Source organism: Serpula lacrymans (genome assembly GCF_000218685.1).
Source record: "Serpula lacrymans var. lacrymans S7.9 unplaced genomic scaffold SERLAscaffold_1, whole genome shotgun sequence".
NCBI lineage: Eukaryota > Fungi > Basidiomycota > Agaricomycetes > Boletales > Serpulaceae > Serpula > Serpula lacrymans.
Genome location: NW_006763290.1, coordinates 118,600 through 142,578, shown reverse-complemented (window position 1 = coordinate 142,578; position 23,979 = coordinate 118,600). Strand labels below are relative to the sequence as shown.

The 23,979-nt window shown below is 47.6% G+C and overlaps 12 protein-coding genes across 12 annotated transcripts; 9 read left to right on the top strand and 3 right to left on the bottom strand.

Annotated features, from left to right (window-relative positions):
* Window positions 1-923: 923 nt before the first annotated feature.
* SERLADRAFT_375279 (uncharacterized protein) lies at window positions 924-1,446 on the top strand (the record flags this gene model as incomplete). Its single annotated transcript, XM_007311958.1, has 1 exon — window positions 924-1,446. A coding segment is annotated over one exon (156 nt), but the record flags the coding sequence as incomplete, so codon positions are not given.
* Window positions 1,447-2,190: 744 nt separating this feature from the next.
* On the top strand, window positions 2,191-6,643 carry SERLADRAFT_404448 (uncharacterized protein; the record flags this gene model as incomplete). The annotated part of the gene is made up of 5 exons (XM_007311957.1): window positions 2,191-2,433; window positions 2,492-5,800; window positions 5,855-6,367; window positions 6,422-6,510; window positions 6,565-6,643. The coding sequence occupies 5 exons, from the start codon at window positions 2,191-2,193 to the stop codon at window positions 6,641-6,643; spliced, it is 4,233 nt and encodes a 1,410-aa protein (XP_007312019.1).
* A 379-nt stretch (window positions 6,644-7,022) lies between these two features.
* Window positions 7,023-9,306, bottom strand: SERLADRAFT_454425 (uncharacterized protein; the record flags this gene model as incomplete). The annotated part of the gene is made up of 7 exons (XM_007311956.1): window positions 7,023-7,319; window positions 7,382-8,020; window positions 8,074-8,173; window positions 8,238-8,468; window positions 8,520-8,847; window positions 8,901-9,037; window positions 9,087-9,306. 7 exons carry the CDS (start codon window positions 9,224-9,226, stop codon window positions 7,146-7,148), a joined length of 1,749 nt encoding a protein of 582 aa, XP_007312018.1.
* A 77-nt stretch (window positions 9,307-9,383) lies between these two features.
* On the top strand, window positions 9,384-10,180 carry SERLADRAFT_454421 (uncharacterized protein; the record flags this gene model as incomplete). Its single annotated transcript, XM_007311955.1, has 4 exons — window positions 9,384-9,587; window positions 9,645-9,767; window positions 9,826-10,002; window positions 10,060-10,180. The coding sequence occupies 4 exons, from the start codon at window positions 9,405-9,407 to the stop codon at window positions 10,177-10,179; spliced, it is 603 nt and encodes a 200-aa protein (XP_007312017.1).
* A 335-nt stretch (window positions 10,181-10,515) lies between these two features.
* Window positions 10,516-12,227, top strand: SERLADRAFT_454418 (uncharacterized protein; the record flags this gene model as incomplete). The annotated part of the gene is made up of 7 exons (XM_007311954.1): window positions 10,516-10,709; window positions 10,772-10,868; window positions 10,921-11,115; window positions 11,167-11,759; window positions 11,812-11,826; window positions 11,882-11,965; window positions 12,099-12,227. 4 exons carry the CDS (start codon window positions 10,533-10,535, stop codon window positions 11,520-11,522), a joined length of 825 nt encoding a protein of 274 aa, XP_007312016.1.
* A 45-nt stretch (window positions 12,228-12,272) lies between these two features.
* SERLADRAFT_353493 (uncharacterized protein) lies at window positions 12,273-13,660 on the bottom strand (the record flags this gene model as incomplete). The annotated part of the gene is made up of 4 exons (XM_007311953.1): window positions 12,273-12,705; window positions 12,762-12,948; window positions 13,008-13,355; window positions 13,415-13,660. The coding sequence occupies 4 exons, from the start codon at window positions 13,585-13,587 to the stop codon at window positions 12,406-12,408; spliced, it is 1,008 nt and encodes a 335-aa protein (XP_007312015.1).
* Window positions 13,661-14,265: 605 nt separating this feature from the next.
* Window positions 14,266-15,000, top strand: SERLADRAFT_431602 (uncharacterized protein; the record flags this gene model as incomplete). Its single annotated transcript, XM_007311952.1, has 3 exons — window positions 14,266-14,295; window positions 14,352-14,523; window positions 14,585-15,000. 3 exons carry the CDS (start codon window positions 14,266-14,268, stop codon window positions 14,998-15,000), a joined length of 618 nt encoding a protein of 205 aa, XP_007312014.1.
* A 216-nt stretch (window positions 15,001-15,216) lies between these two features.
* Window positions 15,217-16,445, top strand: SERLADRAFT_454412 (uncharacterized protein; the record flags this gene model as incomplete). The annotated part of the gene is made up of 3 exons (XM_007311951.1): window positions 15,217-15,621; window positions 15,676-15,850; window positions 15,913-16,445. The coding sequence occupies 3 exons, from the start codon at window positions 15,592-15,594 to the stop codon at window positions 16,338-16,340; spliced, it is 633 nt and encodes a 210-aa protein (XP_007312013.1).
* A 147-nt stretch (window positions 16,446-16,592) lies between these two features.
* On the bottom strand, window positions 16,593-17,935 carry SERLADRAFT_412280 (uncharacterized protein; the record flags this gene model as incomplete). Its single annotated transcript, XM_007311950.1, has 4 exons — window positions 16,593-16,687; window positions 16,846-17,188; window positions 17,245-17,300; window positions 17,374-17,935. The coding sequence occupies 4 exons, from the start codon at window positions 17,609-17,611 to the stop codon at window positions 16,593-16,595; spliced, it is 732 nt and encodes a 243-aa protein (XP_007312012.1).
* A 92-nt stretch (window positions 17,936-18,027) lies between these two features.
* On the top strand, window positions 18,028-20,617 carry SERLADRAFT_454411 (uncharacterized protein; the record flags this gene model as incomplete). The annotated part of the gene is made up of 2 exons (XM_007311949.1): window positions 18,028-18,095; window positions 18,152-20,617. 2 exons carry the CDS (start codon window positions 18,042-18,044, stop codon window positions 19,769-19,771), a joined length of 1,674 nt encoding a protein of 557 aa, XP_007312011.1.
* Window positions 20,618-21,411, top strand: SERLADRAFT_454407 (uncharacterized protein; the record flags this gene model as incomplete). The annotated part of the gene is made up of 1 exon (XM_007311948.1): window positions 20,618-21,411. One exon carries the CDS (start codon window positions 20,723-20,725, stop codon window positions 21,035-21,037), a length of 315 nt encoding a protein of 104 aa, XP_007312010.1.
* Window positions 21,412-21,696: 285 nt separating this feature from the next.
* Window positions 21,697-23,946, top strand: SERLADRAFT_375249 (uncharacterized protein; the record flags this gene model as incomplete). The annotated part of the gene is made up of 11 exons (XM_007311947.1): window positions 21,697-21,733; window positions 21,884-21,958; window positions 22,020-22,056; window positions 22,105-22,108; window positions 22,174-22,203; window positions 22,263-22,331; window positions 22,386-22,982; window positions 23,040-23,111; window positions 23,168-23,312; window positions 23,374-23,512; window positions 23,581-23,946. The coding sequence occupies 10 exons, from the start codon at window positions 21,935-21,937 to the stop codon at window positions 23,589-23,591; spliced, it is 1,128 nt and encodes a 375-aa protein (XP_007312009.1).
* Between the last annotated feature and the right edge of the window lie 33 nt (window positions 23,947-23,979).

Genomic DNA, 23,979 nt, shown 5'->3' with positions numbered 1-23,979 from the left:
ACAGACGGACAATCCGAACGGATCAACCAGGATCTAGAGCACTACCTCCGCGTTTTTATAAATCATCGACAAGATGACTGGGCAGACTGGCTCTCCATTGCTGAGTTTACATACAACAACCACCTCCATACCGCAACGAATCAAACACCCTTCTTTTTGAACTATGGGTTACACCCAAGAACGAATATCACCACCACGTTGTCCCCTCGCTCCGCTTCTGCAGCAGAATTTAGCGAACAAATGAAAAAACTCCATGATATCACGAAATCCTCCCTTCTTGTAGCAAACGAGAATCTGAAGAAGTATTACGACCGTAAGAAATCCCCCTCCCGGGAGTACCAAGCTGGCGACAAAGTCTGGTTAGAAGGGCATAATATCACAACGGATAGACCAATGAAGAAATTAGACGATAAACGCTTCGGACCTTTCAAAGTCACCCAAAAGGTCGGACCTTCCGCATATCAACTCGACATCCCTAAAAGTTGGAAGTCCATTCACCCCGTATTCAACGAAGCCATCCTCTCACCATACCACCCTCCCGAATTCCTCAATCAACCAATTTCCTCGCGGCCACCACCCGAGATTGTGGAAGGAATAGACGAATACGAAGTAGAGAGTATAATCGCTTCCAGACCGACTAAACTGAAAGGTAGTAAGCTCGACTACCTAATTCACTGGCATGGTTATCCAGTCTCCGAACGCACTTGGGAACCCGACACCAATCTTACGCATGTCGCTGATTTACTCGCCACCTTCCACAAAACAAATCCCGCCGCCCCTCGTATTATTACCGCTTCTCTTCATTTCCGTCCTTACGAAAACTACACCGCCACTTCTAAACCGCCAATGCTTTTTGATTGGATTAGTAACAAGTTCCAAAGTGCCGCATCCGGACTCATGAGGACACGAGTCTTATAAAAGGGGAGCTAATGTGAGGAATCGATTTTTCTTATTGCATTCCCGTCATGTCGTGGTTAGCAGATTCGATCCCCATCACTCCTCTTGCCCTTGGACTAGAGATTACAGCTGGTGTCTTATTACTTTTATCATTTTTCTTCTTATTCTCTCTTCACACTCACGTTCTATCGTACCTACAACGAGGTAGACTCGTTGTCGACCCTCAAGAAGATATCCAGATGACATAGCCACGATTCAGTGCTATGTCTGGGAATACTTCGGAGGAATATTGATAAGCGAAGAAGGTAGTGAATCAGCGCCTTCTCATGGGCTTACTGATACAGCCAATCGCATATCCCTTACCAATACGTTTTCTGATACGATTAGTAAACACGATAGATCGGACCACTTCCTCCCTTTTTTCTTATTGGTTAGTTAGCTGGTCAGACCACTTTCTCAGTAGTTCCCTTTCTCGGTCTGACCATCGCCGTTCACTATATAGAGAAGTATATACTCAATGTATTGTTCTCTAGTTCAATATTAGTTTGGATTTGCGCTCTTACCGATACTCTTCATTCTCATACTCTGATTCACCGCCTTCAAGGAAGGACTTGACCAGACATTGAGCTTTGTTATATAGCTTCGTATTTGTTGCCTGACAGTCTAAGTCTTCAAAGTCACTCAAAGAAAAATGCACCTTTCCTGATGTAGGATGACATTGGGAGATATCATCCCACTCACTGACATTTCACGTCCTATCGAGTTGCTGCCAGTACACGGTGCTAAGGTTGATCGTCAGCTCACGTCAGAGAACTCGCTTGAAATCCCCTCTTATTTCTACATGAATAACTTGAAAGAGATTTACTGATAGAATTTGTGTAGAAGTGGTTGTATCTGCTCTCATTTTTGCTGTGTTTTGTTGCTTGCATTGTTTTCTACAACTCCTACAATGTTATCCTTGCCTGATTTTACCAAACGATATTATCATGATCTCCCGTTGTAAATCTAGCAAACATGTTCGTGCCCATGCTGTAAAGATAACTTGAGATTGCGACAGTCGCGGTGTTGGAAGTGACCCTAACCCGAGAGCAAGGTTGGTATGGCAAAAGCAGGGAGGGAGGGATGTGGGAATCCGATTTTTCCCGAATTGATATTTTTGAGTATATGGTCTGCCGTTCAGCCACGCTCCCATCCCGGCACAGTTATCCTGGACTTATAGGATCCCCCCACAAGCTTACAGCTTGTCCACCAACATATATACGAACCTGCCTTTCCTTTCACAGGTCAGCGACCATGCTGCCAAAGGTCGCAAATCACATATTCCTCCACACTTCACGTGCGGTAGCTGCGGTACAGAACCAAACTAGCCATACCATTCGCAATGTACTCCAACTCCAGTCCTCGTCCGGTCCTAATACTACAACAAACGGTCTAAACAGCTGGAACGGTGCTGGCTCTTCCAGCTGGGGCAGTAACGGCGCTGGTCCTGGTGGCGCTAAATTTAACGCTGGCAGTCGTTTTTACAATGGTTATACGGTTTGTCGTGCTCCCAGTTCGCATATATGCGTGATTATCGAGCTCAATTTGCATACAGGGTGCGGGTCGTGCAGTCACACAAGCCAATGCATCCACTTCACAAGACGGAAACAACGGTCAAAGCGATGACAGAGACGAATTCGCTCCTACACGCACCACCTCACGGGACACGTCCAAACGAACTCGATTACGCAGTCATTCTCTCTCTCTCGGCCAAGGTCGGCAGGAACGAGGAGAAACATTGGGTGTCTTGAAAACTGTTCAGTTGCATGCGCGCTCTCGTCACGCGTTCGCCCCCAAGGAACAGGCTCTTGACGCTGAACACACATCCGGTCTTATCCTGTCCACTAACTCTGATGCATCTCTTTCTCCCCCGGTCCATGTCCGCGATAATTCTACTACTGCTGCCAGTGTTTCCGGTGATATCGATGATCTTCCCCCGTCACTTATCCCTAATTCTGCGTCATTACACAATGCTCCTTCATCCGATCCTTCTGAGGCTCAATTTGCAGTTTCGCTTGAGGATCCAGTCGAAGAAGATGCACTTGGTGGGCCTTCCGAACTCTACACTGCTTTAAAGAACGCGGCAAAATCCAAAGACGGTGCTCGTGTGATCAGTGAAGTTGAAAAACTACACACGATAGACCGAACACCTTTGGTTTCGGAATATAACATGGCACTTGCAGCTCTCTACGAGACCCGTCGTGCGGGAGAGCCCTTGACATTACTTCTACAGACTTATAACGACATGGTCAAAGCCTCCGTATTGCCCAACTACAGGACTTACGTGACTCTCATCCTTGCACTTACCGACCGCGATATCGAAATCTATAGAAGCGTCCTTTCGTTGGAAGTTAGGGTGAAACGGCGAGTGATGCATGGTCGCACGGAAACGGTCTCGACTGTTTCGGACGAGAAGCGTATCGAGCAACTAAAGGCAGAAAATAACTTTGGATCAGCTATGGCATTGTTCGAAGCTGTCAGCGTACTTGGCGGTAAAAGGAAGATTCCCCTCCATGTATACCAGAATCTCCTTCGCTCTTGTGCTTTCCATGCCAATATCGATGCTGCAATCCATGTTTTTGCCCATCTTGAAGCTCGCCCCGATGTCATGCCCACGTCCATTGTCTTCAGCAACCTGATATCGGTTTACACGAACGTTGGGGACCTTCAAGGTGCAAAGGAGGTCTTCAACGAGTACAGGGAGGCTGCCAAGGCTGGTCGTGTCAAATGGTCTTACTCCGACTCCACTATTGTCCCCGATACCAACGTCTCTGGTTCCTTAGCCCGCAGTCAACTTCAGGTTTGGAACAGGATGATCGAGGCTTACTTCCGATGCGGTCAGCCAGCTAGCGCGCTCGGTTTGTTGGAACAGATGATGGACAGCAATGCAGGTAAAACTGATGGGGTGACTGACGTGCCCCCTCCTGCTTCATCAACATTCACTCAGATTATCACCGGATTCTGTGAGTCTGGAGACGTAGCCACAGCTGTTTCTTGGTTCGACAGGCTTTTGCAACAGGGCGCTTCATCGCGCCATCCATTCGAAGCTTCTCTGGTTCCTTCCCGTCCCGATCAAATCGCTTGGGTGGTGATGCTGGAAAACCTTGCCGATGCTGGCATGGTTAAAGATCTTAACAGGCTTTTCGCCATATTGGTGGATAACGCTGCACAGGATGGCATCGAAGTCCGCGCCACGGATCGTATCATGGTTTTCGAGGCCAATATGCATTATATGCAAAGCAATCCTACGTTACCCAAGCAGGAAGCCTTGGAGATCTTGGACTTTTTGGTCATGAATGTGGTTGAACAGGACACATCAGTCAGCCCATATGCCATCTATCCTCGTGAAATGATGAACATGGTCGAAGGACTTTTCCAGCAGTATGCGCGCCTGGGTGTTTCTGAGAAAGGAATTGACCTCGCAGAACGTTTCCTTGAGCACCAGGAGCTGGAGACCAAGAAGGCGGAGGAAGAAGCTAAAGATGCTCCTTCGATTGCATTTGACAGGATCAAACATGTGCGCGATTTCATCGCGAGGGCCTCGCTACCTATCATGCAGTCTGCGTGCAAGAAGACTCCACCTTCATTCCAAGATGCCATCCGGGTTATGCGTCTTCTGAGTCGCGTTGACCTCCCTCCCAATCGCTCTTTATCTCCGTACCTCCTGCATGCTTACTCTATCACCAAGAAACGTGGCGAAATCCACAATCATCATCTTTCTCGTAGGGACTATGAGATGCTCATCCTGGCTGCTACATCTGTAGAACGGACACATGACCTCACTATGGATGAAACTGCCATTATCCCCAACTATTCGTACAATGGCTTATCCTCATTGGTGGTCGACTTTTCGAAAGAAAATCTGGATCTTTCCAAAATGGAGCCAAGATACATCACTGAGCTGAGCAAGGCACTGTACTCGCGATATGATGAAGAAGAACTCGATAAATTATTCTCCAAAGTCAATGCGCAGTACAAGTCTTTGTTGAAGCAACGTAACAACTCGCCACAGACCGAGCAACCTGCTATCAATCTACTTCCTCCTACCAGCCAAGTTTCAGTTGATGGCGCACTCAGCCGCTACGTGGATGAATGGTACCCCACCAGTCGGGGAAGCAATGCTTTAGAAGGCTACGCCCGTCTTGAGGCAGGTGTTGCTTCTCACAAGTACCCTCACCCTTCCACTATCGGACGGCTCATCGTTGGTCTTGGCAGACTTGGGGAGATGGAAAAAGTACGCAGGCTTTATGACGTTGCTCAAATCGTTTTGGCTTCTCTAGAGGGTCACAAGCATTGGCAATCCCATTCATGGTTCCAGATCGAGGATAAGATGATCGTGGCATGTGCTCATCAAGGGGACATGGATGCTGCTTTTGCCCACCGTACAAGAATTACCGAGAATGGAGGAGCACCATCTCCAGATGCATATGGGTCGCTCATCGAAAACGTCAAGGACACGACGGACGACACTTCGAATGCTATGGCTCTTTTCAGGGAGGCACAGCTCGTCGGTTGCACGCCCAACGTCTACCTCTTCAATACGATCATTAGCAAACTTGCCAAGGCAAGGAAAGCCGATTTCGCTCTAGAGTTGTTCCAACAGATGAAGGCCACTCCCGGTCTTCGCGCTACCTCGATTACCTACGGAGCAGTCATTGCTGCTTGTGCCCGAGTTGGCGATGCTCACTCTGCCGAGCAGCTATTCCTGGAGATGACGATGCAGCCCAACTTCAGGCCTCGCATTCCTCCGTACAATACCATGATGCAAATGTACACCCATACTAAACCCGACCGTGAACGAGTCCTCCACTACTACCATGCTCTGTTGGCTGCTAATATTCAGCCTTCTGCCCACACGTACAAGGTTTGTCGTGGTTTCAGACTGGTTTACGCATATTACTAAATCATAATTTGACAGCTTCTCATTGATGCATATGGTACTATAGAGCCAATCGATGCTGACGCCATGGAAAACGTGTTCAAAGCTGTCGAATCGAGCAATTCTGTGCAGTTACAAGGAAGCCACTGGGCCGCTTTGATCAATGCTTGGGGTTGCGTCAAGAAGAATCTCGATAAGGCCATTGTCATCTTCGACTCTATTTCCAGTCATCCTGGCGTCAAGCATTCAGCCACACCCTTACCCGACGCAGTAACGTACGAAGCCCTCTTCAATGTGTTAGTGACGCATAAGCGAGTAGACCTCATTCCAACATATGTCGAGCGCCTCAATGCTTCATCTGTTCACATGACTGCTTATATCGCCAACCTACTGATCAAAGGCTACGCTGCTGGTGGTAACATTGAGCAAGCTCGAACCATATTCGAGGGTCTAGCAGACCCTCCACGAGGCGTAGCTGCGCCAAACAATCATGTACCTCATGATTCGTCGACATCAGCGCCTGCTTCTCCTACCTCGCTCTCATACCGAGAGGTAAGTTTTTTTTTTCTTTTTTCCGGGAAGAATCACGTCCTCATGTTTTTTCAGCCATCTACTTGGGAATCGATGTTCCGTGCCGAACTTGGCAGCGGAAATCGCGATCGTGCGCTTGCATTGTTGCAAAGGCTACAAGAAAGGTACTTATACAATTCTTCTACTTCTTTTCGTGATTCTCATACACCTTTCCGTAGGCAATTCCCACCAGCGGTATATAACCGGATCAAAGGCATCATGCTCGACGACTCTGTATCACCTTGGCCTGCTCCATGATCGTAGAGGCCCCTCTTCATTCATTTAGTCTCTTTACTCTTGCATTTCCGCATACCTCTTATATGACTGCTGCCCGGCTTTTCAATTTAAAAGTAAATAGCCTATAATCTATTCATTTATTGCTGAAGATAACGCATACAGAATACGCTGTGTACATTAGATTGTATTATGATACTACTTACAGGAGCATCTCCACTACATGAAATCAATTGTCGTGACTCGTGAACCATTTGTATCAGAACTTTCCATACGTTTGACTACGTGCGCGCCTGAAATTCGATGCTAACGCTCTGCAACTAGTACTAAGATTTAGTGCCAACGTCGTGCGCTGAGTACTTAGTACTTAGTGCTGGGCTATGCTACTCAGAATCGGACTGACAGAAGTAGAGCAAGTTTATTTACATAAATTATATACTGGAATTTAGACTGCTAATATGACACTCTGTGTAATGCAATTATATTCTCCAAAGTCACCAAAAAAGATGACTACTGCAAGCCTCCCTTAATCCAATCGGTTGGACTTGCGAGAGTCACCCCGCAGGGTACTTAGATCCTCGGACAAGGCGCGCTTCACGACAATCACAAGTGTTACCAGTGAGGCGGCTATGATGAATACTGTCATGTAAGGATGCTCAGCTATCCAAGCCGCCCCCCAATTCGCTCCGTCATTCAAGCCCTGGGTCGTCAGGTTGCACGTGTAAGTAAGAACCCGAAGGGGCAGATAAAATGGACTCTTACACGTATAAATCTTTCTATCATATTCTCCGAGTGCTTGGCGTTCACTGAACCCTGGTTAATGCCATCAATCGCAGAAAATATACTGGTCGACGTGAGCTTGATAGGCTGTCCACTTGGATCCTGGTCATAATAAAGTAGACTCTGGTGGTCGGCGATGACGACGGCAGGTCCCGAGTTTGCTTTCATTCCGTACATATTCTTCATCCAGCTTCCCCACTGACCTCCATCCATCCATGTGAAGACCACCTCCCGCTGACCTTCATGCCCTTTGCTCAATTTCCATTTCTTGCCAATGTCGACAATTTTCTCGGGGATGTTCTCCTCGGAGTCCTTGTAAGATCCAGCGATGACGACCAAAGGTTTATGGGGAGCATTCATGACTTGTTGGAATGCGTCACGGGAAAGCTCTACGGAAGTGGGCAAGCGATTCTCCAGGAGCCAAGTTGTGAGTGAGCCTTGAGCCTTGGTGGAAGAGGGATAGTACATGGATGTAGGTATTTTAGAGTCGTGGTCTTTGAGCGCGAGGAGAGCCCAGGAGGAAGTCGTTGGTACACTGTAGCGGTTAAACAGTTCTTGGGATGTTGAGGTATATATTGGAGGGGATCCAAGTAACAAATGAGAGTCTTTGCCGACTTCGTGCTGTCGTTGTCTCCTGTTATTAAGAGCAACAATACAAAAATCGAATTACGCACTACGATGGCTGTGTCTGGAGAAGAGTGTAAAAGGAGGTACAAGACGGGATGTTTTTGAACATATCCCTCAAGAGCATCAGCAGTGATTTCCTCCATTGTACTGTGAAGAATGGCACGTCCTACTCAATTTTCCATACAATTGTCACATATAGAGATGCACTCACGGTGCTGCTGCTTTGTCCGTAAATGCAATCAGTTGTTCATATTTTCTCCCGCCCGTGTATTCAGTCTTGGCTCCATGGGCGTAGTAGAACAGCATGGGAAAGCCAGTGACACCCTGACTTGTACACAGTGATTTATGGTCATCGCAATTGACCTCTGCGACATTTAGTTTATTTTGCATGTGCCTGGCGAGTTGTGTCCAAACAGGTGCAAGTTTTTTGCAGTGCCCACACCTTGGAAACTAAGATGAACAAGCTGTCTTTGAAGGAGCCATCTGGACATACCATGGTGCAAAGAACTTGATGAATGTTGGGCCCTGGTCGATGAAGTCCTGGAAATTATCGGGTCCTAGTGAAACGACTGCCCCGGAAGGATTGAGAGCTGCTCGTGCCGTCTGGACATGTAAAGGCTCGGCGGGGCGCGTTGATGTTGGTATTTCGACGGCAGCGGTGGTTGAAGGAACGGAAGGAGTAGCAGTAGGTTCTGCATGCGTACTGATATACTCCACGAGCATGTCAAAGTCTCTGTCCTTGCGATACATCTCGACGAACTCGCCGTTGCGATAAAGGTTCATCTGAGGATATCCAGTGATCCCATTTTCCGAGCAGAGGTCTTCGGTGATGGGTCAGGACGACAATATTCATTACAATAGTGAATGATCGTACCGCCATTAACAGCACAATTGACTTGCGCAAGATGTATACCTGGGTCTGATGATTTCTCGAACTCTTCCACAAGATTCATCCATGTAGGTTCAAATTTCTGACAATGCCCGCAATATGGTGAAAAGTGTTCAACAAACCTGGACAGAATTTAAAAGAGGTTGCTTAAATGATTAGCTGTCTACTTACCAGACGCCTTCCGATATTGTTTGCTTAAAGTCTTCAGGTGTAAGGTGTGTGGATTTGACAGGCACGGCAGCTGCACGGACTGTCAAAGATGCGACGAGCAACGACAGCGGAAGTTGTAAAATGGCTTTGAAGGGCCTCATCGTGTCGAACAACGAGCACAGGTCTTTAAATGTTGCCTAGGGTGTGGTATCAGTATAAGTGAGGAATGTGGAACTTGAATGGGACTTTGAATGCCGCCCAGGCTGCGGTGGTTGTGTGTAAGGTTTATTGCAGGCGCGGCTCTGCCTTTTGCCTTTTGCTGGATACCGTCTCTACAAAATGGAAATATATCGATATCCTCATTTTCCAACCCATCTTTCCGTCGTCCACGTCGCCCTTTTCACCAATGTCAGCAATTCTGCAGCTCTCAGATCACGTATAGTAAAGGCTGCAACGTTGGCAGCACCTGAGGGAGACATTGAACGCGAGGCCATCAACTATGCTTTCATCGATGCTCGTCTCGTCAGTGGTCTCGCCGTTTTTCTACACCTAGGCAGCATTCAAACGTCCACATGAAAGATCACAAGCATGTTGCATCTCCAGACAGCCATTTATCAAGCCATCCTTTTTGACTCGCAGAAATCGTTGCGGACAAGGACAGTGCACTCTGAAATCCTATGGTGTCTGAACCCCACAAATAACGTATGTGTCTTATGCAGTATCGATATTTCTGGCTCTTTCATGCATTTGATTTCATCAGATATCTGAAGCCATCAGGCGATATGGTGTATCAGACACTTCGTCGGCTCTTTTCGTCGTTCGAATCACATCTCCCGATCTTGTGGACGTAGAGAGCGGAATGAAATGCGTTGTGGAAGGGAATATTGTTCCCCAAAACACCTTGCAGGAACTGACTGACTGGTCTTCTATCAAGAAGGTAACGATCATCATCTAGGCATGCATTCTGAAACTCATATTGTTTCTCGCTGGTCAGTATTACAAACTAAACGTGGAACCAGCGGTCAAGGAAGCCGCAGGTGATGACGTTCGTGAACGTGCAATTATAGATAATATTGTCGTGAGTTCCGTTGCAATGAAGAGCGTTATGGCGTGAATATTGGCGTTTTGCGCTGACTGCAAGTCCTTGAGATCAGCTATTGAGTGCAATATTGAGAAGCTTTATCTCACAGCGAAGACACTTCGTAAAAGCTGCATCCACTGGATATATCGGCACTCCCCTATTCTCCCTATAGGTGCCGCATTGGCACAAACTACAATGTAATAGCGTGATCGCTGTCTACGCAATTTCCTTCACCGAAGAATCGTGTTTGTGGTGTAAAAACATTCCTTTATTTAAGCTAAGTGCTGGTCTTAGTACGAGCTATGAGTTATATGAGCTTTAAGTCCAATGCTGAGGATATGTAAGACCGAAATTCGCATTTGGGTTGTCGCGTCTCCTTTATCCAAATGTCCGCCACCTTGTTCCCTTTCCTTCGAACGAAATCTCTCAGTCCCAGTGTTCTCCTTCGTGGGGCTCACTCTTCGAGAGTATCCTATGCCCAGAAAATTCAAGCCCACAACAATTCCAAGTTCAAGCGATGTTATTCACAGTTTCGTTCAACACAAGACAGAACTGCTGTAGGGGTAAATCATCTTTCTTACTTTCGCAGTACAAAGGCCTTACTGGCCATGTTTTAATCCACTAGGTATTCACACCGACAGCTGCTGCCGTCTTTGTGGTTACGGGTGTTGGTCTTTTCTACTATTTCAGGCATGAAAAAGCAAAGCTCCTGGAGCAACGCCGTACGTCACCGTGTAGTATTTTGTATGTCGTGTCGTTCACGGCCATTTGCAGAAAAAGAGATGGAAGAAAAGAGTGTTGGACGTGCCCATGTCGGAGGGCCGTTTGTGCTCACGACCCATGACAATAAATCTTTCTCGGAGAAGGATTTATTAGGGAAATGGAGTATGATGTATTTTGGATTTACGAACTGCCCCGATATCTGCCCTGCTGAGTTGGACAAAATTGGCGGTATAGTCACCTCATTGGGTACGTATTCCGTTTCTAGCTTTGCTTCGTTTCTTGACCTTGTACATATAGAAAAGGACTATGGACGGATATTCCAACCCGTCTTCATTTCTGTCGACCCCGCTCGCGATAGCGTGCCCCAGATGGCGCGTTACCTGTCTGATTTCCATCCTCGTATTCTTGGTCTAACAGGCGAATATGCTACTGTCAAGCAAACTTGCAAAGCATACCGAGTGTATTTCTCTACACCTCCCAATGCAGATCCAGCTGGCGACTACCTCGTTGATCACTCAATATACGTTTATCTTATGGACCCGCGAGGTAATTTTGTAGAGGCATTTGGGCAGAGCAGCACGGAAGAAGAGGTTGTTGAGAGGGTACGAAAAGAAATAGGGAAATGGGAAGCGCAGACAGGGAAGAAGGTGTAGAGGGCGACCCGTTTATTCTATAGCCTCAACATATTTACTAGCACCACTCGCTCATCTAATAGCAGTATCTCCACTCAGCTAATTTGCACTACGACGTAAGGCTTGAAGTTTATGAAGTGGTGTTGCAAGATTGTGTTTAGCATCTTGGAGTGTACATGACAGAAATTCTAAGCATCTTCTGTCTCCTCTGCTCTCTGCAACTTGAGCTTCGACATTTTCTTCATCCGTCGCATCATGCTGTTAACATCTAATAAGCTCACACGCTGAGAAACAAGATTGCTATACTTACTCATCGTACTGGCACCTAAGAAAGCTCGCAGGTCAGCAATATGCAAAGGTAGAGCACGGCGAATTCCTACTTTTCGTACGTATGCCGCTCATCGTTGCACTCCCAGGGGAGATAGCTATTCTTTCTACGGCATGTGTTCAAAGGGATAAGCAGCCTTTGTATCCATATATTTTGTTGAGTTGGGTGGAGGTAATAGCGAAATGTAAGCCCCATTGAAATGCAACGTTGGAGATAAATTGTCAGACGTGTTATATCAACCATTGAGTGTTACAATACGGATAACGTACGCTGAGCACTGATCTCTCCATGCAATGGGCACACTGGCTGCCTTTAATTCCTCCTGGGATGCTGTCTGTGCTGATGGCATAGGTAAAAGCTCTATAGTTTTACTACAGAATGGATCGGAACAGGTGCGTGAGTATTTCAAGCTCAGATCGGTCTGCCTGCATTTCCCAGTCAAGTATATGGTCAGGTATGTATAGGACTGTATACAGACCTGTATAAATTCAGTTTCATGTAATGTATTCCCTACAATGACATATAATGCAGAGCGAAGAAAAGCAAAGTGCTACAGATATCAGACTCCCCAACGCTTCATTTCTTCTGGTCCTCTTGATGCTGCTTCATACTCATTTCAATGGCTCTCGCAATGGCCTCCTCTTCGTCCATGTCCTCATCTTCACCTCCGTCTTCGCCATGATCTTCATCCATCTCTACATCCTGCTCCTTCGACATCGCCAGAGCCTGTTGCAGCATGGCATCCTCTTCGCCTTCCGCCTCAGCAGGTATACTCTCACTCACCGGTGGTAGCGATGTTGGTGGGGCGGTGGTTTCTTGGGCTTGCTCTTCTGCAGCTTGACGAGCCTGCTCTTCTTCCATAGACATACGCAGAGCCTGTAATCAACGAACTTAGCGGGATCAGATAAGCGAGCTGTGTTACATAGCCGTACCATAGCTAGTTCTGGGTCGAGACTTGGGTCAACGCCAAATTCAAAGCCACCTCCACCAGATCCCGATGCACCAACATTGGCATCTCCCATCGCCTCTTCCGGAATACCGCGGTCTCCAGCGAGAATGGATGACGATAGTAGTACATCTGACAAAAGGTGGGAGCCTGGTGGTACAGATACCAGATGTCTAAAGGTAGAATGAATGTAAGTTCAATTACTAGGTAGACAGAAGCCACCGATACGTACGAGTTATCACCACTGGAAGCATTCTCAACAAACGCCCTCAATACACTACTCTCGCCCTCTTCAATGCCATCCCCAAATGCAACAATATCTACAGCTACATTGTTCTTTTTCAGCTTCTTGGCAAGCTTGACCATATTTTTCTCGTCTGCTCCTTGTCCCTCCAGTGGTGAGCCAACGAATACAATTATTCGCTGCCGTAGGTTCTTGTTCTCTCTGTGCTTCAATGCTAACTGGGCGATGGCAATGGCAGTCGGAATATCTATCGATCCTCCAATCTTACTTGACGTTGAGTGGACCGATTTAAGGATATGACCAAGTTCTTTCGTGTGCGTTACAAGCACTTCAGGGCTACTCATTTCAAACTAGATCAATGAATACACCAGTCCAATAGAAAACTGAATACGCACCCTTTACCAGCCATGGTCATTATTCCAACTGTGTTCTCTGGATTCGAGTCAATCTTGGTCTGAAAGACGGTATTGACAGCATCCGACTGGCATTCAAAGCGTGTCGGCTGGTAATCTCCGTTCCGCATGTACTCTGAGTTGTCCATAATCATCATCGTAGCTTCTAAAGGCATGTTGGGCAGCGAGTTCGATGGACAGACAGACGTGGAATGGGTAAGATTCTGGTAAGACTTCGGGTATTGGGTCTTACAAGCTGACGCGTCTGGCGGGAATGTCTTTGTTTGGTCCAGGTGGCGGGCACATTCTCTTTTGCTTACTTGCTTTCTACCATGACTTATGCAAACTTGAAAGTCCTCAACGATTCAACTTTTCAGCGCGTCTCTTAAGATCATATTCCCAAGTTCATGCACTGGATCAGTACTGGGCCACGGGTGCGACTTTGGGAGCCTTGATGTCGTCGATAAATATCCCCTTATTTGAAGAAATTTGGACACTGGATTCAAGATCTCGTCCCAAAGAATCAAAAGATGGCCATTGTCGAACCAGGATCAATCTATATCCATAGTATCCACAACCTGTGGCCACCTGATTAGTACTGGGCATGCAGCTGTGAATATCCCACACTGGTGCAGAATTTTCCCTCAACGGGGCTGCTCTACACCCGCGGTTTTGATTTACTGTATTCGTGACTTCCCCCCCTCTGGTTACATTCACGTAGCACCCGAAAGAAGTCTTCACATTCAGATCCAGACAAGGTTCCACGGGGCGTATAATCAAAACTATAATCCCATCACCTATAAAGTCGTGGTCCAAGGCGATCAGACTTATCACCTGTTCAACTCGCGACCACTATGACCCACGGTTGGACTCAGCATAACGCGGTATGTCAGTCATACAGTCAGGAGTGGTTGGCAACTATTGACGATATTTTGCTCAGGATTCTTGTTGTCTCGTTGAAGAAATTACCAGCATAGCTTATGATGCTGATACTGGCCGATATACGTTCCGTGATCGTTTAGGACACCTCCATGAAAGTGCACCCCACGCAGAACACAGAGGGCTCGCCCCCGTATCCTCCCGAATTTTCCCGTATCGCAGAGTAACGACAGGTAACAGGTCAAAGTCTCACAAAAGTGAACGTGCGATGGCTCAGAAATACTTCTCGTATAGAGCAGCGGAATTCTAACCTGCATGCGAAGTTTAAGTTTACGACTGGACAACCAGAGACGTTTAATGATATACTACCCTCTGCTTTCGCCGCCTCGCCGCTCTATGTCGATAGAAGTCCGAAAGGCACAGGATCCCACTTTTCTGCAAGTGCCAAGAACCCCACGAAAGGGCGGTTTACAGATGCTTTAGCAAAATCAACTGTCCCAGCTATGCAGAATGCTATGGAAGGTGTAATGAAGTGGCTTAAAAGCGTGGCTAATAGACGCAGGATCATGACTGGAAGGGTGACGGATGAAAAGTCCTTCCTGCTTTCTTTGGATGAGAGCATTCATAAATCTGATGCTGAAAAACTTATTGTTGACATAGTGTTACGATACGGTTCTCCGCCTCCTTGCGCCGGTGTCTTGCGTAGGTGATATCGTATTGACTGAGAGTTGTATCCTTAGACAGGTGTAACTTAGTGGTCATGGTGTTTACATTGACAGTGATCTAACGTGAAAGACTGCGTACAGACCGGAGCCTACGTGAGCGAGTTTGGTTTTGAAGCATAATGCCTGATATCTTGCTTGTGAGTGCACATTGTATGTGGCGCTAGCTTTTAATTATAAATTGGAGCCTCGGCGTTTAAATTCGACTAAAAGACCTACTAAGTTTGCAAGGATCTCGCTCATGTCCACCCAGAATCAACACACATGTCTATCAGAGATTCATACTACGTTTTCCCAGAAGGTGGACACTAAGAATGGGTCTTGGTTACCTGATCAACCACTTTTTCGGTGAATGCCACTGGCAGATACATAGCTTTTATCTTCACAGAAGCCGCAACCGCATTTTTATCCAGAGCCTTGGTTATTTTTTCTCTATCAAGTCACGTAATCGAGAGCTGTTTTGGTGTCGTGGATTTGATTAGGATGCAGAAACGGTTCCACGAGGTGTACATATGAAGTATAAAGATACGGTCGACCGTCCAAAACCGTCGCATTCCCCCCTTTTCATTGACAACCACAATGTCTAACCGCTGGACTCAGTATACCGAGGTATGTCCACCATACACAGGCCAAGTTTGACGTTACTAATCGACATTTGCTCAGGATTCTTGTCGCCTCCCTGAAGGCGTCACCCGCATAGCTTACGATGCTGACTCTGGCCGATATACCTTCCGCGATCGTTCAGGACAACTCTACGAAAGTGCCCCACACGCAGAATACGGAGAGCTCACTCCGGTATCTTCTCCAAGCAGCCATCGTCGTCGAGTGACCATCACAGGTAACGAGTCAACTACTCACGATCTTCAGCTCTTGTGATGGCTCACCATCCCATCCATATAGAGCGACGAGATCCTAGGCTGTATGCCAAGTTTACGAATGGACCGCCAAAGACGTTCAATGATATCCTACCCTCTGATTACATAGCTTCGCCGCTCGAGGCTGATGCTGATGGAAGTTCAGACGGGTCCAAATCCCCTTCTCCCGTAGACGCCAAGGACGCTGTGAAGGGGCGGTTCATCAATGCTGTACGGCAATCAACTGTCCCAAAGATGCACAACGCCGTGGATGGTGTAATGAAGCGGTCCAAAAGTATGGTTGATAGGCGTAGGACTCGCTCAGCGACGGAGGATAAGCGTCTCCTGCTTTCTTCTGACGGTGAGAGCATCCGTAGCGTCCATGAGCTGGATGATCAGGAGATATTTGCTCGTATAATATCACAGTACGGCCCTCCTCCTTCGTACCCCTCACGGGTATCCAAGACCGCATAGAGCTAAACCGGTATTATAAGAGTGCCCTGTGTAGATGATATCGTAGTAACGGGGAAAATGTATCATTACATAGCTGGATATGTATAGTTGTTCCTTATCCGTTGTAACACCAATGATCCGACACAAAAGGAATAAGATCAAGGCTGGTGTATGACTACAGCAAGGCTGCTAGCATCAGGAGTTCAGCAGTATCTAAAGATAGTGTGATTGGTGGCATTAAGTCATGTTCGTGTGTATTTTTCCTTCGTAAAGTTAAAGACAACGATGCCCAACTCGTGGCCAAATAACCTCAAGATTGATGAGGACCTGAATGTACTTGGGAGAGACGGGGTCTCGAGACCGTTGGGCTAGACGGAGACGAAAAAAAAAAACGTAAAGAGGGCAAGCAATGATTGAAGTATTGCTAGATAGTATAGTAACCAGAAGACGTGAAGAGTATGTGACGAGAGCGATGAAAGAGATATAAACAGAAGCGAAATTCCCGGAGGTGTGTGCTAAATCGTACCAGATCGTGAGATGTTCTGGCCCTTGTATTCGAACAATGATCGGGAGACGGGGCTGGTGTGGACCTGAAGCGGCATAAGCGGTCCTTGCACAGGGGCCAGCTTGGGGTCGACCATCATGGCAGCCAGGCGGTCGTGAGTGAGGGAGGGCGGTGTCCTATCCAATTTAGCTGTGCGGACTACGCGAGAGGGGAAGTTGGTATAAGGATCTTCAAAAGGATTGGTAGCCCTCCTTTGCGCGTGAATCGTGGGTGATGTTGATCCGGAACGGGCACGAGGGATGGCGGGGGCTGGTTTCTTGATAAGAGGTGTTTTCGAAACCAGTGTCTTCTCGGAGCCCGGCGTCTGTGAAGAATACGAAATGACGCGATATGATGGAGTGATAACTCCGTAGGACTTACTTCTGCCACGAAGTTCTTGTATGTTTGACCGTGACTCAACTTCCAGTTGGGAGTTCCTAAAGTTGTGACAGAGACAAAACATAGCAACCGTCGGTCGAGGGTTAGTATAGTGCGATTATTAGGACTTACTGGGAGTGTCGTCGTCGGATAAGAAAATATCATCGTGATCCTTGAGGAAAGCCTTTTCTTTGCGCCAATAAGAGACCCGACAATAGATCACGTAGACGGCACAGAGAAGTGAAAATCCGAGAAAAGTAATGACAGAGATGGCCACCATACGCTTCTGAGAGGCCGTCACAGTGGTCGAGGTGACACGAGGGGTACCAGTTGGGAATACGTTGAACGATTGAACCGTAGTAGGTGCCATCCTGGATGTCAATTCGCCTGGAGATGTTGCAGGTGTGGTCGACGAGAAGAACAGGCTGATAATGGGCCATGATTTCTTATGATCTGAGGGGTTGAGAGGCTGACCAGGTTAGCCTCCAGCAGGCCATTTGGAAGAGGACCGATTAGCAAAGAAGGTCTCGCGAGTAGGTTCGTCCAGATCGAAATGGCCTATCATAGATTAGAACAGGGATTGTTAGTTTACATGTTTATTGACATGGTGTCTATCCTCGTTGGCGTATGTCAGGATCATGCAAGTCTGGTTTGTGCATCGCTTGCATGCCATGACACCTGCTTAGAGTACGGCGGGTCATCTGGCGCCGAGACTCCCATCAACCGCGTAACTTGCGGGGCAGTGTGGATCATGACTACATATACCATCAAACAATCCAAACATTCGCAGCAATTCCAGCATGTCCACTACAAAGGTCCTTGAACCGTACAACAATTGGCCAAACGATGCAGGCGTATGTATCTCGTCTCTTGTCATTTTTTCTCGTATTGATCTCAGCCACATATCCAGTTTGAGCCTGGCCACGAAGAACGTTCTCCTGTGGAACTACAAGTGACAGGAACAATCCCATCGTATGTTTCTGGCACCCTGTACAGAACGGGTCCAGGTGGTTATCAGGTCAAAACAGACGTTGGAACCACTTACTCCGTCGACCACTGGTTTGATGGGTTTACCCAGAACCATCGTTTCCAAATCATTTCCTCTCCCGGCAGTCCTCCACGCGTACTTTATAACTCGAGGTTTGCTGTGGACTCCCTCATCGAGACCATTCGCAAGACTGGAAAACTGGATGACTTTAATTTTGGTCAGAAACGCGACCCATGTATCAGTTTTTTCAGAAAAGTGATGAGCATGTTCGTCCCTGACAACAGTCCCAAAGCCATTGCACACGCCAACATCGGTGTCACTCTGTCCGCCAATCCACCTGGTCTCAAGGACATCACTGGTTCCGCCAAAAAGTCAAAGAGTGACGGACATGCTTCGGGCATCCAAACTCTCTGGACGAAAACCGATGCTGCTGTTTATCGGCAAATCGACCCAGAGACTCTAGAGCCCATTGGCTTTGCCGATCAGAAGTCCCTCCATCACGAGCTTGTCGGCCACATGTCTGCTGCACACGCAAAGTCCGATCCCGTCACCGGTGACATATTCAACTACAATCTCGATGTCGGCAGGGCTCACACGTACAGGGTGTTTCGTGTCTCCGCAGATACCGGCGAAACAGAGATACTCGCCACAATCACAGATGCCCGTGGTGCCTATCTGCACTCGATGATGATCACCGAGAACTACATCGTTCTCTGTATTTGGTCGGCTCATTACGCTTGGGGAGGCGCCAAGATCCTCTGGGATAAGAACATGCTCGATGCTATTGGTACTTTTGACCCGTCGAAGAAAGCGTTGTGGTATGTCATTGACCGCAGGCATGGAAAGGGTGTTGTGTCAAAATACGAAACCGACCCCTTCTTCTGCTTCCACACCATCAACGCTTGGGAAGAGCCTTCCCCTTCTAACCCCTCCCAAACCGATATTGTTGCTACTCTTTGCGCATATGAGAACCTTGATGTTCTTAAACGCTTCTATTACAGCAATATCAAATCGACTTCCCCGGACTCTCTCGAGTACATGGGCGAAAGGGGTGACATAACACGCCCTAACCTGCGTCGCTGGCGTCTCCCGTCGATCGGTTCCTCTGAAGGATCTCGCGCCGCTGTTAGCGAGCACATCGCACCCAAGGCCCACTCCTGCGACTTGCCCTCCATAAATCCGCGGTTCATCGCGAAACCGTCGCGTTATGTCTATGGCGCATCAGACAGGGGGAACAGTACGTTCTTTGATGGGCTAGTCAAGTACGACATGCAGTCTAAGAACCCCACATATTGGCATGTGCAGGGGCAAAATCCTGGCGAGCCCGTGTTTATCGCTAACCCGGTGGGGGTAGATGAAGATGATGGCGTGCTGCTTTCTGTGGTCTTGGATGGTCACAAGACGAAGAGCTATCTGTTAGTTTTGGACGCGAGGACGATGGAGGAAGTAGGCAGAGCGAGCATGGAGACTGTGGTAGGGTTCGGTTTCCACGGAACCCATTTCCCTCAAACTGCAGCGGGAACTCCCAGCGTCGATACTTGAGATACTTTCATTATATCCGAGATGGGCTTCAGCAGGGATTTACGGTCGGCTTAACAGTTATGACCATTTATGTGCACGTGTCTTATTTCTTAAGTTGTTTTTTATGTTCGAGGGTTATTGCTTATTATTTATGTCTGATTTATGTATCGAGGGAGAGCTGTTCTCCACGTAGTGTACTTTATACCAACGCCCTGTTCAATAAAAACGAGTGTTATATTTATGAAGGAATGTGGTATCCGAGACTTGACATGTGTAAGAACCATTATGCAACAAACACCATCACTTTGAAAGAGGTCCACGTAACGTTGGGTCGACATTTTGCTGTCCAAGCGCCTTGGGAGGGAGTTTCGGCATATCGATGTGTGGCACGGACATTCGAGGTGGCATGCGCTGAGAGACTGAACGTATAATTCCAAGTATATTGACCGGTTGTTGAGCAGCGGTAACCTTCGAACTCCACATCATATCCGTCGTGATATCCTTGGAGGCCAGAGGTTTCCGAATATTCCGTACGTTGTCGGTGTTGCTGACCAAAGGACGTACATTACCATCGCTGCTATCTTGGATGTTCGCCCCGAATATGCCATCCTTGAGTGGATCCGGGGAGCCTTTGCTCGCGCAGTTATGCGGAGTGTACGGTGCTGACCGTCCCATGATGGGAGGAGGCCACTTGGGAGATTGGGGTATCATGAAAGGGGTGATACTATTTTCCTTTGTCGATTCGACCTGTGACGACGTTAAAGGTCAGCAGCGCAGGAGGAGATGATGCGATCAATTACGAACATCAGGTCGGGGATCCGCAAGGGTGCCCTTATCGCCGTTCCGCACTGGGGATGGAGACCCGGCGCCGTAAAGAGTGATTGTCTTCTTGGTTCCCGGGATACGGAACTGTAACATGACGGGCGGACAAAAAATCTTTGACGAGGCGGTGGCTACGAGAGTGCAAGTCGAATGCAGAGTACTGGCTGCTGGAACTTTCTTCTCGGGGGTCGTGACCAAAAGTGCTGCCTGGTCGCACTGGGCATTATCCTGTGCATGTATGCGCTCATGTCTCTTCATTGCCTTTCTGGCCTTTCGGTTGTACTTGACGCTGAAATGGCGGTAGATGACATAGAGCATCATGATTCCTACGAGGACGAGGCATATGACAAGGATGACGATGGATGCTGGGGGCAGAGTGACGTGCTGCGGCGGAGGCTTTCCGGGGCTGGACACGGTGGTTGGGTCTGGAGATTCCGTGTTTGTTGCGGGCGGCATGGTGGGTGAGAAGAGGAACAGTCTTGTGGCATCTGGTGGGGAAAGGTCGATTGATATAGGATGTATGTTTCTGTGGCGGAGGCTGACATGTGCTGACGGCCTGGATAGACGTGTCAGCCTCCGTTAATATACTTGCTTTGGTGCTGTTGTGCATTGCAAGAGACCTGTTGAGACGCTCCATAGATTTTTAAAATGAACATTCATAAAATCTGGTTGTATTGCCGTAAAGCTGCAGGGGGCCGATGTACCAGCGAAAGGAGCTACGGTGTGAGCTATGACGAAAGTAGACACAATCACGACACCTTATTGCAGGGTGTTATTACTGTAAGCACTACTGTAAAAGTGAGATTAGATACGATATTTCTTGGACATGGTACGGGTATGCAATCCGTGCGATGCATGTCTGGTTGGCGCCTGAACGGCATGGACGCGACTGGTAAGGCAATTGGATGACTGATTGCAAGGTGTGCTTCTTTGCGCTGAGCAGAGCAGTCGAACTGGGCAAAGTTTCAAGTAATTGCTGCGATGACTGCGATGGCCATAACCAAGACCTAAGGATTAGCAGTTTAGCACTATGGATACAGAGATCAGAACCGAAATTAGAATGGGTGGGAGCCTACCCTAAATACAATCCGATAACCAGCATAGCTGAACCTCACCCGCCCTTTGCCCTCGCCCATATCCTTGTCCGTTCCTCAGCCAAAGGTAAGTCTCATTTTGTGCTGGGCATCGTTGCCAACAGCGCGCAGTTCGCAGTTTGCAGTGCTGACCATCGCTTTTATCTCATCGTAATCACTGCGGAATCATGCATCGCCTTTTCTGACTTTAAATCGATAAAACACTCCGATTCATCAGCTCTCAATCACTTTCATCTCAACCTTTTACATCTTTCGCAAATAATTCACAATGGAGGACGAAGTAGCTGCGCTCGTACGTTCTGTTCCATTCCCTCAAACAACGGCACCTTTACCTACTGCTCTTCTCTCCACAGGTTATTGACAATGGTTCCGGAATGTGCAAGGCTGGCTGTGAGTACTCTAACTTGACAACGCATCGCTCAGCTCACTTACCTTGTCTTGCATAGTTGCTGGTACATAGTCATCGCTTATTATCCGATTCTATCATAGTCTTTAACTGCTGATCACAGGTGATGACGCTCCCCGTGCTGTTTTCCCGTGAGCACAAGGTCCACGTATTCCTAGACTTTTGTATCTGATACCGATGATCCTCTCAGCTCCATCGTTGGTCGCCCACGTCACCAGGGTGTGATGGTTGGCATGGGTCAGAAGGATTCTTACGTCGGGTATGCCTTGTCTCACTTACCCTAATCTGATCTGTATGCTGATGCCGCCTATAGTGATGAAGCTCAGTCAAAGCGTGGTATCTTGACTTTGAAATATCCCATTGAGCACGGTATTGTAACGAACTGGGACGACATGGAAAAGATCTGGCATCACACCTTTTACAACGAGCTCCGTGTTGCTCCAGAAGAGCACCCAGTCTTACTCACGGAAGCACCCCTCAACCCTAAAGCTAACCGTGAGAAGATGACCCAAATCATGTTCGAGACTTTCAACGCGCCTGCATTCTACGTGTCCATCCAGGCCGTTCTCTCTCTTTATGCCTCTGGTCGTACAACCGGTATTGTCATGGATTCCGGTGATGGTGTCACCCACACCGTTCCCATTTACGAAGGTTTCTCTCTCCCTCACGCCATTCTTCGTCTCGATCTCGCTGGTCGTGACCTCACTGACTTCCTCATCAAGAACTTGATTGAGCGTGGTTACTCTTTCACTACTACTGCTGAGCGTGAAATCGTCCGGGACATCAAGGAGAAGCTGTGCTACGTTGCTCTTGACTTTGAGCAGGAAATTCAGACCGCTGCTCAATCATCAGCACTTGAGAAGAGCTACGAGCTCCCTGATGGTCAAGTCATCACTATTGGTAACGAGCGGTAAGTTTTAATGTTTCAGATAACAAGATATGACCTCATTGTTCTTATCTTACATAGTTTCCGTGCCCCTGAAGCGCTCTTCCAACCTGCATTCCTCGGTCTCGAAGCCGCCGGTATCCACGAGACCACGTAAGTTTAAGGCACTCTACTTTACATAGACATTGCTAATTAAAAGTGACCCTCAGCTACAACTCGATCTTCAAGTGTGATCTCGATATTCGTCGTGACTTGTACGGAAACGTGGTTTTGTCCGGTGGTACTACTATGTTCCCTGGTATTGCTGACCGTATGCAACGAGAGTTGACCTCGCTGTCGCCATCCAGCATGAAGGTTTGTGTTCGATATTCTATTTTGGCCCCATGTCTTTATTTAAACACTTCGTTCATCACAGGTCAAGATTGTCGCTCCCCCTGAACGAAAATACTCCGTCTGGATTGGTGGATCTATCTTGGCTTCTCTTAGCACTTTCCAGAACTTGTGGTGCTCTAAGCAAGAGTACGACGAGTCTGGTCCTGGTATTGTTCACCGCAGTACGTGCCGATTTAAATCTTTAGTTTTGTGTAATCATCTCACCTGGGCAAATTTTCTCTCCTTGCAGAGTGCTTCTAAGCGATGGAAAAACTGTAGTCAGACGAAAACATGTTGCCGATGTAGTAGAATGACATTGTTTTTGATTTTCTTTCGCAGCTGTTCGTGTGGTCACGTTCTCTCCTACGTTACGTCCGCCTTTTGCTCTTTAGTGGGCCATGTTTCTGTTTCGTGCCGTTTTGCGTTCCATACATATATTCCAGTACTGATTTTTTTGTCGTTGTAAGAGAGATTCTAGGCATATTCAAGAAGAAGAAGAAGGAAGTGAATTCGAATAAATACCTATATACTGCCTGATGCTCAATATGATGCATGTATTACCGATGTGGCTATGCTTGAGTACGCACTCACAGCAAACATGGACTTGGTTGATTTTATCACACAGCTGCGCCTATCGTAGGGATGCCGG